Below are 17,263 nucleotides of genomic sequence, written 5' to 3'. Positions count from 1 at the left end.
ACTGCCAGTGCCTGGTACTTTGCACTTTCTTTCCCCACATAAGCAGTAAAAGCCAATTTTTTACTGGGACGAGCCCACCACAGGCCCCAGCTGCTCTATTCATAAATACTCAAACCTCTACCACCACTGCCACTTAGTCCTTTCCTCTTGATGTCTCTGCTTGATTTCCTACAAAATTCCAGAGCCCATAAAAGCTCACTGCCTCCCAAACTCAGTGTCTTAGCCTATTTTCCTCTGCAGACTCCCCATGCCCTCCGTCAGGGTTCAAAGACTATCACTCCCCTCCCTGTTCACCCACCCGCACTCCAGCACTGCTTCTCCAGCACCACTTCGCCATTCTGTACCCCTGTGAATGCCCTCAGCCTCCCTGACACTATCCCTGTACCCCACAGCATCACTCTGCTCCACCGAGGGGGCGAGCCCTCCTCCTTCTCTCTAAGCCCAAACCCCATGTTCTCTTCCCTCCCTTCTTTTTCAGCATAGAGCCTTCTCCTTCTCTTTTAACTCTACTCCTGCTCAAGGCAAATCCATCCCTCCAGCTCAATGCCGGAAGTTCTTCTTCTTCTTTTTAAACAGAATGTGTTTAAAGGACCTGCGGAAGTCCTGGTTGAAGATTGTGTAGATGACTGGGTTGAGGGAGCTATTGCAATACCCAATCCAGAAGAAGAACTTGAAGAGAGTCTCAGGGACCTCACATGCCTCCCGGCAAATACCATAGAGGCTGTAGCTGAAGAAGAAAGGGAACCAGCAAACTACAAAGACCCCCATGACCACAGCCAGCACAAAAGTGAAGCGTTTCTCCCGGGCCTGGGTGACTTTCTTACGGCAGATGCTGCTACGCTTCCGGCGACGGCGATATGAGAAGAACTGCATGGAGCGATTGCTAGAGCGGGACAGACGGCTACTAGAGTGCTTGGAGGAATACGAGTAGGAGAAGGACTGGCTCTTGCTGCTTTTGCGGGGATGCTCCTCCCGGCTCCGCCTCCGTCTACTCTCTGAGGTGCTGCTCTCCTCCAGCTCAATGTCCTCCAGCTCAGAGGCTTTGCGCCAGTGGTGCACTGAATAATGTCCATTCTCTCCCAGCTGCATCCTCAGGGACGTGCAGCCGCCAGGAGCGCGGCTCAAGCCATTCTCAGTCTGGGAGGACCCCTCTGGCATCGTACGCTTCTCAGAGAGGGTCCTGGTCCTTAGCTTGGCCACGCGGTAGATGCGGATATAGACCAACACCATGATGAGGCAGGGGGCAAAGAAAGAGCCAATGCAAGAAGAAAGGATGTACCATGTCTCGTCATTGAGCTTGCACTGGGGAAAGCCATCTCCTTCAGGGTCCCGGTACATGGAGATCAATGGCGGGAAGGAGATGACAGCTGAAATCAGCCAGACAGTGAGGATGATGGCCTTGATCCGCCGAGGTGTCCGTTTGAGGTTGTACTCCACCGCCTGTGTGACCGACCAATACCTGTCAAGGCTGATGGCGCACAGGTGGACGATGGAGGAGGTGCAGAAGAGCACATCCAGCGCCAGGTAAATGTTACACCAAGCCTTGCCGAAGTACCAGTAATTCATAAGCTCGTTGGCTAAGGAGAAAGGCATGACCAGGGTAGCCACCAGGATGTCCGCGCTGGCCAGGGACACGAGGAAGAGGTTCTGGGGGGCTCTCAGCGCCCGGCTGGTGAGCACTGCTATCACCACCAGCACGTTTCCCACGATGGTGAAGACGATGAGGAAGCCCACCACCGCCGCCAGGCTGGCCACGGCCGCCGGGGAGTAGGGGGAGGGCGGCTGCAGCAGGGCCGAGGAGGACGGCGAGGAGGGGGGCAGCGCCAGGGACTCGTTGGGGGAGCCCAAGCTCGTGTTCACCACCAGCAGCAGATCCATGGTGGGTGTGCGGGGCGCCGGCGTCCTAGAGAGCCCCGCGGAGCCCCCGCCCCGCCCCGCTGCCCCGCCGCCGCCGCCCCGCCGCCCTCATCGCCCCCCGCCAACGGTCCAACGGCCGCCCCGCCGCGCGGCTCCCAACGGCTGAGCCACGCGCCTCTCCCCCCCGGCCCCTCAGGGCAGGGCCGGGCAGCGCCGCCCCGGCGCGGCAGGGAGCGCGGCAGCGCTGCCTCCGCCCGGCCCCCGGCGAGGGGGCAGCGGGGCACGGCTGGCCCCCGTCGCCCGCCCGGTCATGCCCGGCTGAAGGCAGCCCGCGGCTCCGGAGAAGACACCGCCCGGCCAACAGGAGTCCCCGGCGGGAGCTGGATCCTCGCAGGGAGCAGGGTCCGAGGCAGCAGCGGCGGCATCAAATCCCATGGAGAGCGACTCCCGGCGCCCCCGCTCCGGCGGCGCGGCAGCGCGCTCTCGGCGAAGTCGCGGCTGCCCGGCGGCTCCGTCCTAGTCTTGCATCGCGCTCCCAATCGGCGGCGTGCCCCGCCGCCGCGCGCATGCTCAGTCCCGCCAGGTGAAGCCGCCGCGCCCGCCTCGGCGGAACACCCCAGCGGGCGGAAAAACGCCCCGAGCGCCGCCGCTGCCGCCGGTTCTTCGGTGCCGGGAACGGCTGAGCCGCGCGGCCGGGCTGCCTTCTCCTCCCCGCGGCGGCGCTGTCCCGCGCCGAGCGGCGGCGGCCGCCGGGAGGGGCGGAGGCGCGGTGCCGCTGCGCTCCCCGCCGCCCGGCGCAGCCTCCGGCCCCGCTCGGCGGCCGGGCAGGTGTTTCTCCTCGTCGCGGCGCGGTTCCGAGGGGAAGCGGCCCCCCCGGAGGCCGCCCCGCGGGGTGGCAGTTGTCGGTGCCATGAGAAGCGGCGCCGAGTTCACCTCCCAGGCGTGCGGCGGTCGGGTGGTCGCCGCCTGCGGCGCCAGCCTCGCGCGCTAGGGGGCGGCCTTGCCCGCCCGCATGAGGCGGGCAGCCGTTACCGGCCGGCGGTCACCCCCGCCCTGAGGAGACCGCGAAGAGCCGGGGCTCTTCGCCTTTTTTTGGGGATGTATAGCGGTGTTTAAGCGCAGATTTAGGGCAAGTGCTCGGCCGGACAAAGCTTGCTTCTCCGCCACACGCTTCTCCGCTGGAAACTGGTGCGAGCCCGCCCTGGGCGAGTGTTGGCCTGGGAGGGAAGCAGGGGGAAAGCGCTGCTTTTGGGGTTTTGACTTCGGTCATGAAAGCAGAGAAACCCCGATAATACCTGAAAGAAAGCACTGAGGAAACTTAGAGTAGTATTTCCACCGTTTGGACTTTCAGACTTTCTCTGGAAGCTATCTGAGAGGTTGATTCTATCAGTAGCCAGAGGTAACCCTTGCAGAAGGAGCATGGCTGGCTCACCCCGCTCCTTCCCAGCAGAGACAGGCAGATGGGGAGTGGAGCCGTGGGCTTGCCTCATCCCTACCCATCTTACGTGCCTGCTGTGAGGGGTCTGAGGGACACATCTTCAGACCTCCTTTGCTGACAGCCCTGTGACTTACATTACCTTCCTTCGGAAAGAAATTTTGAGAACTGACAATCAAAATGAAGTCAGGGCCACTTTAATGCCTCTTTCTTTACCTGAACCTGCCCAGCGGAGGGTAGAGGAAGGTAGTTCAGTGTAGTGAACTGCGGTGGTACATGATCCTGAGAAAAGCCAGGGCACTGCGCAGGAGAATACGTTCTCTCTTCCCATGTCCCTTCCTCCACACACATTCTCTCCCTACATCCCTCAGTACCCAGGTCCTGCTCTGGAGATTGCCTATGGGACACTGTGAGATTAGGGTAACAGTAAGGTAAAGAGAACAGGCATATATGCAGCGTGCCTCTTCTGGGAGCCTGTCCTGGTGCCTGGATTTTGGCTCGCAGGTTCTTCAAAGCAAGGACTGTCCCACTGCTCTCTTTGCTGCCGCACTTGCTTCTCTTGTGCCACACTGCAAAGAGCCTGTGCTTATGCTACTGACCCTAACCACAGGATTAGCTGTGTTCATTCCAGGTGAGCCAGAATATGAATTCATCCACAGCTAGTTAATTTGCTTTTAATTCAGAGTAATGTATTCCTTTTATGCTGTGTGGCAATGTTACCGGCTTGCGTGGGATGGGTGCTTTTTCCCATTGTGACACTGTAGAGATCCAGTAAAAGAGGTAGATATCTACAGCAGGACTTGCAGGGCACAGCAGTGCTGAAAACCACATTCTGACTGGATTTCATGGGCAGCGCCTAGTTTTGGAGCTGCCTAAACCCCTTCATCATCAGCCTGCTGACTCCTAAAGAGAGGAACCTGGTGTTTTGCCTATGGGCATTCCCAGTCTGAGCAGCTGGTCCATGCCTCCCTCCTGTGTCCCATCTGGACCTAGGGAGTGTTCCTAGGGAGAAGGGACAGTGTCTTGGGAGGGTCGCAGTCTGGTACACATGTTCTGCTTACTACTGCCAGGATTGTGTTCTTTAAAACGCAAAACTGTGTAGTGAAGGCCCATATACCCAAGAGAACTTCTCCTTCACTGTGTAACATTTAAAATAATAAAATACTTGATATTGTAATGGTCCACAAGTTGAAAGAGAACAGCCTGGGGCTTTGGGGAGTGATAAGGGATACTCTGATTCCAGTTACCTTTTTGGTGTAACCAGTGCTGGCTCCTCTGTTCTCTGTCCGTTTGTGTAGGTACACAGACTGGATTATGAAGGGTTGGAAGTGCATACACTTAGCTCTGATAGGAAGGAGAATTCCTCTGGAGATAATGATCTAATTAATCTGTTTTGTAAGCAATTTACTCTGAAGTTTTTTTTCATTTGAAAACTGATTAACAAACAAGTTGTGACTGCATCTAAAAGAGAAAGGACATAATGTTGAAACTAAACTTTGTCAGGTAACAAACTCTAAGACGACTGAATGCAGAAGCAGTAATCACCTAAAAAACCAAAGCATAACATATAGAACAAAATGAAATGGAAATCTAATGCCCCCTCACGCCCTCCTAAATAGACAAGCAATCTGATAAGGAGGGCTCTTAAAAAAAGCTTGCAAAGCAACAGGAAGATTAAATGAATGGCGTTTGAGGTTAGTAAAGTTCAAAGAGGAAGTAAATGGCACATTTTTAACATGAAACCTGAATAACCACTGAAGCAGATTCCTAATATTTGTGGTCAGTGCTTCATATTTAAAAGTTTCATAATGGTATCTATGAACTGAGAGGACAAGGTGCAGGAATTTAAAATCTAAATTTGATGTGATAGGCATTAGGCAGAAAGCTAGAATGTATGATTTAACTGGTTCCATCTGGGTTTAAAATATAGTTAATACAAACTGCAAAATCACATGAACATTTGGGACTCAGGAACTAACTGTCAAACAAGGGGTATATAAGCCCTGCGATATTCAATTCCCTTACTAGGGTAATTAAGAAGTCAGAATGACCAAATATGTCTTGAAGTTGTATGAACTGGAACTTGAACTAAACTTTCAACTAATGATTTGGGGCTTCAGATTAAAAGAGTTGAATCTTTTCAAGACTTATCTTTGCTCAGAATAAGTCAATGCAGAAGTTTCATAACAAAAGGAATGAGACAAGCAAATGTCTGAGCAATTATTTGGCATTTCTAATGAGGAGATGCCAACTGGGATATGGAAAAAATTAAAAATAAATTGGGAGCGAAATATACTTGTTTTGTTGTGGTTTCTTTAGCACGAAAGTTGTACTGTGATGCTGAAACAATTTGGTATATCACTCCACTGAAGCCAGGGAAGTAACATTTGGGTTTTCATGTACAAAATGAGATCCAGTTTGCCTAAATAGCAGCATGTCACCCCAGCTCATGTATATAGAGGGAAGGAAGCATGCACATAGATACAAGAAATCTACCCTAATGCAAATCTCCTTATTCTACTGAGAGCCAAAGGTAGGAGCAGGGTGAATGACAGTGGATAAATCAAATGTAGTTGTGCTTTTGGAAATCAGTCATTTGGTGTAAGACACAAAGGTTAAGGTTTATAGAAACTTGGCAAGATAGGTAGGCACCTTGCTGCTTTTTTTCCTTCCAAAATCCTGCATTTATGTTATGTTTGCTCTCAAAACTGGCTTCCCAATAGTTATCAGCTCATAACCATTGGTATTCATTTGAGGTCATGCTTGGTAGGCATTAACAGGCTCCCATGAAAAAAAAAGGGGGGGGGGGGGTCGGGGGCTGGATGAGGCTCTTCTGGGCAATAAACTGGACCTGACTTAAACTGATCCAAGCCCAGTCTTCCTGAAGTAATCCAGTAGATACTGTGCTATACCCATCCATCTGCTGTACACTATCACTGCTGCTTTGGTTCCCTCATCCAGCATCCCACTACAAACCTCCCATCACAGGGGGCTGAGAAGATCCCGCAGGAGCAGAACTATTTCTTATTGCTTGTTGTCTCTAATTCTTGTTGGTCTTTACTTGGATTCTTAAGTTGGACTGACCTTTAGTTCCGTTTGAGCTACCAGAAGACTGTATTGGCCAAACAGACTCACCACCTGCACCTGGGTTTAAGTCTCGGGAAATCCAAAAGCTGTCACTGGGAAATTGGCCAGTGGTGGTCTCAAGAACTCAAGTCCAAACTCAGGGACAATTACCAAGGGTGACATCAACCCAGCCACTGAAGTTGGTGGAAAGATTCCTGCTAACACCCAAACCTTTAGGCTTCTGTTAGGTTGTATAAGAACATTCGCTTTGAATAGTGCTGTCACAAGTGCATTTTGTGCTTGCACACACATAGATTTAGGAGAAAAAAGTGTTCTAGCTGGTTTGCACTTCCAAACATGTTTTGCCTCTTCTGTTCAAGATCTGAAGAAAAACTTGTGTGCCAAAATGCTTGTCTGTTTTTTCCTCCCAAATGTATCAGATGAGTTAGTGGAAAATACTACCTCCTCCTACAAACCTGCCTCTTTATATCTTTAAGTCGTCAAGTTTGTAACCATGCTATTGAATGCTCTTCAGTGTATTTTTTTTTTCAATAATACTTCCCTCCCCAGAAGAACATTATCATTTATAGAGGAAATATGTCAGTTTTCTTAATAAAGGGGGTGATACTTGATTTTCAGTGGGAACTGGGTTTCTTTCTTCCCCCATGTGACTTTGAAAATGTGTCTTAGATAAACAAAAAGGTTTATAGGACAGCCTGATTTACTAAACATCTGGAAGTGCTCTTTAATCTCTCAAACCAAGCTTTACATCAATAGGCAAAATTATGCAGTCTTATCAACCATACAAGAAACTCCCTGCTGACAAAACATTCTGTACATCTATACACTTTCTGAGACACAATTTGTGTTATAAATCTGCTCAGGATGCCATGATCAAATAGAATGGGTTAGCTGAATTCTCTGTAAGTAGTTAAAGAGATAAGCTGCAATACAAACCACGTGATAGCAAAACGGGATAAGAGGTGAAGAATAAGTAGCCTGTCCTGGATTTCAAAATAAATGAACTAAATAAAAGGAAACGGACAGTTACTTTGAAGGGGAGCTCAGGTCCTTTAAAATGTGAATATTGTTATCAAGGGAAAGCTTGTGAAATTCTGTAGCATTGAATGGACATTAACCTGTAAATTCCTAAAAGAAGTCAGGGTAAACTTTTAGTAGTCACAAATGGAGCAAAATTTTCAAAAGACCCAAGTGTCAACCTGCTTCCATTGTGATGCTCATTACAGCATCTGTTCATTTTTCCCTTGACATATGAAAATTGAACTCTTTTATAAATCTAGGCATCAGCTGACCTTTTGTTTGAAAATGTGGTTTGGACCAATTACGTTCTTTCTTTATTAACTGTCCCCCCCAAAAATTCATCACAAGGTCATTTTAAATCCTAAAGATTTGTTTAAATCCTTCCATAAAATGTGAATGAATGTTTGGGAAAACAATACTACAGGATTTTTTATTTATTTGTGAATATTTGAAATATTTCATCAGAAATATGGGAATCTAAATGGTTTTCAGAAGCCACTTTCCTTTTTTTTGTTTTCAAAAGCAACTTTTGGACTTGAACATATTTTTTGGTTTTTATTTTTTTAGTACAATATCCAGAGAAGGAGAAAATGTTGATTGAAATGAATCTGTTTGAAACTCATTCTTTTGTATGAAAAAATAATTCATTCGAATTAAGGGATCAAGACCAAATCAAAACCTGTTTATTTGTTATTTTTTTCCTTGATGTGGAACTAAAACTTAATCGCCATGTTGAAGTTAGTAGTATGCTTGAGCTAAAACTGAATGGAGAAATTATTTCCCTAATGCAATTTTTCTTCTCTCATATATTTGTAACCCTTTTTCATGCTCTTACTAAACAGTGTCATTGTTGTTGGTAAGACCATAAAACAGAAGTCCGATAATGTTAGTCAGCCATATCCTGTCTGGCTCATTTCTGTAAGTCTTTTTCACCATACTTGTGTTGCGGAGTGCCATTGATTCAGCCCTTTGGAAAAAAACCTAGGGCTAACGCAGAACTATTTGTTTGATTCTCCCTATTACTGGAGAATCATGAAAAATAGATCTGTCTCCCCTCTCTTCCTTTTTACTATTTGTACTGTTTCCATTATCTGTACTCATTTTAAGGCTTCTTCATTTCTTATTTATTTAGTCAGTACTTTAAATAGCCTTCACAGACACCTGTACTGATAGCTGTGCCATTTGCACAGGACGAGTGCATTATTTTTCTAGAGCTCTGCACTGTATTTGAGGACTCTTCCCCTTGATTTCAGTGTTTTTTTAATCATGCAAGACTTTTGCACAGTAATATGTATGGGAACTACTTAGTTTATTGTTCTGAACCTATATCAAGCATGCATTTATTTGCGTTCTGAAAGAGGTTATGCAAGTTTGTAAAAGCTTCAGTTTCTAAATAGAGAAAATTCTCTGTAGATAATTTGTCACCTGTGACATTGCCTATCTCTAATTTATTAATTGTAGGGCCTATTTGGCATAAGTGTAAGACAGCCTTTTTCATGATGTATTTTCAATTTAGTTAGGAGACAGATTTTGGCTACAAACCCTTACGTCTCTGCTCTCTTAATTTATATTGAAATACCCATTTCCACAGTAATGATCAAGTAACAGAATCTATTCCAATGGATTTTAGTGAAGGTGGGGGAGAAGAAGATGCAGTCTTTGTGACCAAGGTTCGTCACCTCCCAGCTGCATCTACTTCAGGGCATGTTTCTGCTTAATATTTTGAATCGCCATCCAAGGGATTTCAAAGGGTGGTGCTACTTGCTATGACAATCCATTATTAAATCAAACCCCAGGCAGTTCAGGACAAGAGGCATCTACCATCTTGTATATTGTTCTAGGATGCTTTACAGGAGGAAGATCTTGTCTGCACAAGATCAATCAGAGCAAATGTTGCCATGTTTCCCGTGTCTGCTATGAGTGGCAACTTCAAAGCAGTGTAGTTGACTACACTGAAGACTTCCCATGGGAAGAAGAGCAGATTGTATTATTTCTGCTTCACATCAAACCTTAGGGACATGTCCAAATATCACATTGTCCTTTTCATTTCCTCATATCTATGCTATAGTGATTTGAATTCTATTTGTTAATTTAGCATTATTCTGTCTTTCAGAGTCTGCTTTAAGCTCATGAAGATTTGATTTCTTCAGGACAGGCATCAAGTTCTGCCATCTTTCACTAGCAAAATAAGGTGTTTTTTCTTGCAGTGTTTGGGAGGTGTTCTGCCTTTTTCTTCTTCTGTTCCTCTAAAATAAGGTGAGGTTAATTTTTTTCCAGTGATTACTCCTCACTGCATTTTCCTTGTTGTGGTTTAAAATCTCCAGTAAGTCTTTAAACTGTTTGATAAAATGTTCTCACGTCTCCCTTCAGTGCTGCCGTTTCTGCTTTCAGTGCCTGTCTGTCAACAGAGCCTCTTTTATCCTTTTTTGGCTGATCTTTTTACTGCTTTATCTTTATTCCTATATTCCTTTTTTCTCTGTTTACTTTTCTGGCCTTAATGTATTGAGTAGATTTAACTTATCCTGCCTTTTTTCTGTAATAGCATCCCATGTGGCATTGCTAATCCACTCTTCTTTCCTGGTTTTAATAAAGAACAATCTCTGCTGTATTAATATAAAATTTACAAATGGCTTCCCATTCTTTTTGTATAATGTCAAATACAGTTTCTGCCATATCTGAAAGCTTATTTGAATGTTACAATTGAAAATCATTCCTTATGTATTCATCCTTCATTTTAGAGCTATTAATCTTTCTTGTGATATTTTTTCTGATTTTTTTTTTCATTTTCATGGTGGTTATGTATAATTGATGTTCATATGTCCCCAGTGTCTGTGAATTTCATCATATACAGAAAAGAGCTACCTGATTTCTAGTAACACTATCAGAGGAGATCCAGCATTTTTTAATGTATTTAATTTTGAGGGAACAGTGTCCCTCCACAAAAAAGGACAATTTAATCAAGAAGCCTTTTCGCTATTGTCAAGTGAGCCTTGACTGCATATACACTGTATCTGTCAAGTCAACACATCATTGGTATCACACTGGACCTTGCCAGTAAGGACCAGTAAAAGTCCTGTAAAGAATATTACTCTTTTCCTTATCATATTCATTTGTTCCATCTTGATGACAGTTGTTTTCACACATGCACTTAAAATATTGCCAAGAATTCTGATACTCTCTCTGTGTTATAATATTTCATTTCTTTGATGACTTGAAACTATTTCCAGCCTGTATTACAAGTTGTATAGTCCAGAAAGAAGCCCAAAATGGGGAATGAGTTGGGAGCAGTGAATTCTAGCAGGCATTACCTCCCTGCTATAGCAGTATCTCTCGGTACACTTTATGCAATCCACTGGAGAATCACCTGCAGGTCAAAGAGATGTATTTGACATTTTACTGTCTATTTTGGATTTGGATTCAAGCATGTAATTCAAATTATGCATGTCCTTCTGTGTTTTGATGAATGGGGCCTTACATTTAGAAATGGCAAATCAGTAAATATCAGTAAATAACTCAGCAAAGTTTTAAAGTGAAAATGGCTCATTAGAAGCATCTTACAAGGCAGAAAGGGTGTCATAAAATTAATTCTTAATTCAAGTAACTCATTCTTACTCATATTTGCCAGTAAGAAAGATGAAGCAAGGAAGAGATGGAGAGAGGAAGCAAAAGAGGGAGAGAGGAAAGGAGGGAGGGAGGGATGAAACCGCTACTTTCATCCCCTCTTCACAAAACATCTGAGGAGTATGGACTCATGTGCTGTGATTTTACTGATCTTATCCATTTTTTCAACATCTGCAGTGTGCAGTAGTTTATACTCTACGTTTGTGTCTTGGCTAATGGCAATCATTAAGAATATTAGGTAAAACATGTCAAAAATTTCAGTGTACCTTTAGGAACAAATTATCTACTGAATGTGGTGAACACAGGCTTTTCCAAATAAGAATAGTTTAACTCACAAAAGATGCACAGCAGGAGTAGCAGCAAGTACTGTAGCCTGCTATTATCTGTCATGCAAAGGAAATGTTGATTTCCAGTTCACAGAAAGTTCAGGAGATCAAAAATGTATAACTCACTGAAATAATTGATTAGCAGTAGGAGTACCATAATCAATCAGAAACCTATGCTATCTGTTACCAGTTCTTGGTCATTTAGGTTACTGAAGTCATTGGAAATGGAAGCAGGTTTAGCACAATATTTAACATTCACTTATTTGTATTCTACTTGCTTGTCATAGCTATCTGAGATTCAGCTAACTCTAACAATCTTCCAGTCTTGAAAATGAAAACGCAGAAGCCATACTAATTAACTATAGGTAATACAAAGAAAAAATTCATAGTGAAGAAGTTTTATTAATACTAAGCAGAATCAAAATTTAACTCAAACTCGAATTGACATCAGTCCTTAAAAATCATGAACGCCTGATTCAGAGCTCAGTGCCAAAAAGGCCCCCTAATTAGATGGGAATGTTTACTTAAATATAGTGTACCAGCATACAGCTAGATGCCTGGTGCCCACCAAAGCCACTCTATCACTCCCTCTCCTCAGCTGGACAGAGGAGAGAAAATACAATAAAAGGCTCATGGGTCAAAATAAGGACAGGGAGATCCCTCACCAATTACTGTCATGGGCAAAACAAACTCAATTTGGGGAAATTAGTTTAATTTATTACCAATCAAAATCAGAGTAGGGTAATGAGAAATAAAACCAAATCTTAAAACCACCTTCCCCCCAATCCTCCCTTCTTCCTGGGCTCAACTTCACTCTCAATTTTCCTCTGCCTCCTCCCCCTGAGTGGCACAGGGGGACGGGGAATGGGGGTTGCGGTCAATTCATCACATGTTGTTTCTGCCACTCCTTCCTCCTCACTCTCTTCCCCTCCTCCAGTGTGGGGTCCCTCCCACGGGAGACAGTTCTCCATGAACTTCTCCAACATGAATTCTTCCCATGGTCTGCAGTTCTTCATGAACTGCTCCAGCATGGGTCCCTTCCATGGGGTGCAGTCCTTGAGGAACAGACTGCTCCAGCGTGGGTCCCCTGGGGGCCACAAGTCCTGCCAGAAAACCTGCTGCAGCATGGACTCCTCTCTCCACGGGGCCACAGGTCTTGCCAGGACCCTGCTCCTGTGTGGGCTCCCCATGGGGTCCCAGCCTCCTTTGGGCATCCACCTGCTCTGGCATGGAGTCCTCCATGGGCTGCAGGTGGATATCTGCTCTACCACGGACTCTTTCCATGGGCTGCAGGGGCACAGCCTGCCTCACCATGGTCTTCACCACGGGCTGCAGGGGAATCTCTGCTCCGGCGCCTGGAGCACCTCCTCCTCCTCCTTGTTCATCGATCTTGGTGTCTGCAGAGTTGTTTCTCTCGCATATTCTCACTCCTCCCTTCTCTGGCTGCTGTTGCGCAGTTGTTTTTCCCCTTCTTAAATATGTCTTCACAGAGCCACTACCACTGTCGCTGATGGGCTTGGCCTTGGCCAGCATTGGGTCCGTCTTGGAGCCAGCTGGCATTGGCTTTATTGGACAAGGGGAAGCTTCTAGCCGCTTCCCACAGAAGCTACCCCTGTAGCCCCCCCGCTACCAAAACCTTGGCACGCAAACCCAATACAACATTAAATACCAACACATGCACTGTTATTCTAAACAGACTAAATACCTGTAACATTTGTCAGCTATTCCTCCTCTTAAACAGATTGGCATTCCTGTTCAAACACATTTTAGTGTCCATTGCAGAGGGACATGTCAGACATATCTGCCTCTTAACATTGCCTTCCTACAACTGGCCTCCCTGTAGGAGTACTTCTGAGCTCTCAGGGGAAGACACAGCCATAAGTAATGATGTTGCAGTGTACCAGGGTCAAGTGTAAGGACTCAGAGTGTCAGCGTGGATCAGATGGATACGCATTCTTATTGCACCTATTCAAGATCAATTATTATTCAACAGTTAAATTATTTAAGTGAGTAAATACTTTGCATATCAAAGTAGGCAAGCATGCTTGACAGTGCAGGGAGTATCCTGCAAGGAAATACCAATGCATCATAGATACTATTTTTTTTTTCTCTTGATCTTTGACCATGAGCACCCCAGTCAGATGTTCTGGTTTATGCTACTTGTATTAAGCAACTCCAGCAGGTGCAAATCTTGGCTCATATCCACCACAGTTAGGTTATAAGTAAAGAGTTGACAAGTAAGGCCTTTCTGAATCACCTGGGAAAACACATGTAATCATTTATCATGTAGCATGTAGCATTTGTTACTTACCATGACACATTTAAATATTTGCCTCTATTATCATTCTCCATCAATTAAGTTGTTGATAAGTTAGCAATCTTATTCCTTCTGGCACTTTGATTGCTTTGTTTTGACACCTTTGACCGGGCAGAGGCAATCTGAATTCTCTTCTGTCTCTGAAAAATGGAGTGAGACATATAACAGCTATTTTTCCAATGTTTGTTTTCAGGATTCCTTTAGAACATGTGTTAAGAGAGTGGGTAAAGGTGATGTGGTGTTATGTTATGGTAGAAGACATTTTTGTGCTATCATTTAGAATATTACTTTTTTCAAAGTGAAAAATAGATTTTGGTAAAGAATGCTTAAGTTATAAACTTTGATACCAACAGAATGACTCTCTTCCTGTTTTTAAGTTGAACCTGAAATCTAAGAAAGACCAAGGAACACAGGGCTCTGAAAGGCAGTGGAAGACATTTCAGAGCTCCCCCTACCAGTGAAGGTCCCATTACTTGGCATCAAAGAAACATCTAGTGAATGACAGGTTGGGACCAGTGAAGAGCCCTCCTTATCTAGAGCAGTAACTTGTCCTTGAAGGTGGCCTCAACATTAGCCAATCTAGTTTAATGAGTAAAAAATACTAAGAAATAAATTTAAAAATATCTAAGAAAGTGCTGAATTTCTAAAAGAGTAAAGAGGATAATCTCCCATGTGCAGAGTCATGCAAAACTGCTCTGTAAATCTGTGACAAAACCAGCTTCTTTGTTGATGAACTAATTTAACATTTAAAGTATTCCTCCTTTCGAGTGGCTACTTTCTGCTTTCAGTTTTTAGTCAGCTTCTCTCAGGAAGGCATTTGCAGCAAATTCTGCAGTCTGAAAGAGCAGCCTTCAGGTAAAATCACTCACGTAAGCTGATAGTTTGGCTTTCATTTAAATCAAATGGTTTTGGGCAGGCGGCCTGAGCAGCCTGCCCTCCCTCCTGCAGAGCACTCTGCTGTGTGCTCCAGAGACAGCCTCAATAACAGGACCACACTGATGCTCTCTACTAAACTCATAGCTTATGCAGCTCCATACAGAAAACAAGCCTGTAATTAGATTGTTCAAAATTTGAAGATCAGTGTGTTTTGCCATCCCTTCAGACCTAATTACTTGCCAAAACACACTGTCCGCAGGGTGGGAATTAATATTAATTAGGAATCTTCTTGAACTGCAGATTACAGCCATTATAGACAGAGAAAATAATTACGAGATTTATGCTACTCACATCTTTAAAAAAATGTAATTACAACAACAAAGGCCTGTCTCTCAGTATACATAAAGAGGCTAGATATAGATGTTTGTTCCAGGTTAATGTCAGCCTAAATTGACTGCATTCCACAGGATTCGTCCTGTTTTATACCACAGCAAATGACAGGAGAGGAAAGCCCTTTGTGTGCTTCCACATAGTGACAAACTGGTCAATAATGTTGCCCATGGTGATTTTCTGCTGAAAACACCCATGGCCATTCTGGTGTGCTGTCTGATGTGCCTCTGCTATCACCCAACTCCTGCTCCCCAAGGTGTGTATAGACATGACACATGTCCCTTCCAAGACAGGAGGCATAGCAGGGCCATGGCACCCTGCTTTTTGTCAGATGAGATAGAGAGTATGTTTAAGGCAGTTTCCTGATCACTAAGCAGCAGCAGAGACCCGGTATACTGCTGTGTGGTGGGGAACTCAGCCTGGGGCTTGAGGATCCAGAGAAGTTAATGCCCTTTTTTCTTGTTTGGAGTGTGAAGGTCCAAGCTTTTGCTTCATAGGCAGAAAGCATTACTGAACAACAGAGCAGCAAACATTTCTCCTTAGTGTAATGTTAGAGGTCAGTAATCTAGACGTAATTTGGAAGACGTAAATACCACCCAATTTACTATTGACTAAATAAGAAGAAAGCCTCTAGAGACACCTAACCACATGGAAACATGAGGTTCAGGAAATACAACTGAATTTTGGTAGAATGTGAGACACTTTTATTTTTAAAGACACAAGGAGAGCATTGAAGAGACAGAACAGTGGAAAAATCAGCTGGCTGTACTTTGTTTTATAATTCCCAGAAGAGAACAGGATGATGGGGTGTGCACTGACTTGTCCAATGTTGGGGACTGTCCCTTAATGATGCAGGTTACAACAGAAGACATTTTAAATTCAGGCTTTCCAATAACAGTATCAGTGACTGCCAAGAATATTTAATGGACCATACATATATGAAAAAGAAGTGGCCTCTGCTATAACTTCATGTGGACTGTATGATTAAAAAAGTCTTGTGAACAATCAGTTACTGATAAAATATATACTGGATTGTTACCTTCTTTTTTAGCTTTGAGACTTAAAGGAACAATTTCAAGAGCAGACTAAAATATTAGATTGTGTGACTGGGCATGCACTTTTCTGGAAAATATTTTGAACAACAATATTAATAGTATTGCAGTCCTAATTTATTTTGAAAACAAATACAAAAGAAATATAAAAAATATATTGAACTGGAATATGAAAAGCATCATTCATGGCACTTGAGGTTCTCAGCTTTTGGAAAAGCAGCAATGTTTGTTTGCAAATACTAATGATCCATGTCTGTATATTTGTGAACTGATTGCTAATGAAATGAACAACACTTACCCATGTTTTACATTCACTGTTAAAAGCAAGAGTCAGATTGCCATTTTTGTTGCCGTATTTCCTTTTATTTCTAACGTACCTTTTTTACTGCAGGTAGCGCTGCTTTACTCTTGTCATACTGTCTTAAAGTAGTGTATCTCAGGTGCTTCTCATCGGTGACCAATATGGAAAGATCTATATCTACCGTTAAAAGGAATAGGAAGAAATATTTTAGAATAGCCATGATAAGCCAGTTAAGTGTATTAGTATGCATGGTTCAAGAAGTGACAGTGAATTTTAGTTGAATGTGTCCCACTCTGTCATATTTTGAAAGTTGCAAGGAGGGCACTGAATGAACAAAACAGTGAAAATGTCAGCCGGCTTTACTTTACTTTATGATTTTGATACTTTGAAGAGGATAGAATGATATTCAAATATCTTCAGTATTTGATCCTGATAACAAAACGTGAGGCAAACATTTGTTTTATGAGTTTGCAGTACTCCTGGATTTGAAAACTCTAGGAGGTTTGTAGAATTCATCAAATAATAAAATCTGAAGTTTCAGGAGAATGAATATTGACCAACGAAGAAAGCAATGCATTTCTAATGTGCATAAATCTAATCAATGTTGTAGAGGAATCCTATATTCATCAACCTCTTTTACTTGAAGCTGTGAGTTATCACAAAATAAAGCATCTCAAAATTGGTAATAGGTATAAATAAGTACAAATAAGCTGTTCCTGGAAATGTAGTGTTTCTTGGGGTAAAAAAAAATATCCTTTTTATGGATCTCCTGCATTCATTTTAAACATGAAGGATAAAAAATACAACAATAAAAAGAACAGCATTCTCCTAGAGAAACTGGCTGCTCATGGCTTGGATGGGTGTATGCTTTGCTGGGTAAAAAACCCGCTGGATGGCTGGGCCCAAAGGCTTGTGGTGAATGGAGGTAAATCCAGCTGATGGCTGATCACAAGTGGTGTTCCCCAGGGCTCAGTATTGGGG

The 17,263-nt window shown here is 44.1% G+C and overlaps 1 protein-coding gene across 1 annotated transcript; it reads right to left on the bottom strand.

Moving 5' to 3' along the window:
• Positions 1–540: 540 nt before the first annotated feature.
• Positions 541–1,878, bottom strand: ADRA2C (adrenoceptor alpha 2C). The gene has a single exon (XM_009812392.2). The coding sequence runs from the start codon at positions 1,876–1,878 to the stop codon at positions 541–543; it is 1,338 nt and encodes a 445-aa protein (XP_009810694.2).
• Positions 1,879–17,263: the final 15,385 nt, after the last annotated feature.

This window comes from Gavia stellata, chromosome 5 (genome assembly GCF_030936135.1).
Source record: "Gavia stellata isolate bGavSte3 chromosome 5, bGavSte3.hap2, whole genome shotgun sequence".
Taxonomy (NCBI): Eukaryota; Metazoa; Chordata; class Aves; order Gaviiformes; family Gaviidae; genus Gavia; species Gavia stellata.
Note: the sequence above shows the minus strand (reverse complement) of the source record. Positions and strands in the feature narration are given on the sequence as shown.

Excerpts from the sequence above, each read along its gene's own strand:
- ADRA2C (XM_009812392.2), bottom strand. The coding sequence starts at position 1,878 with ATGGATCTGCTGCTGGTGGTGAACACGAGCTTGGGCTCCCCCAACGAG.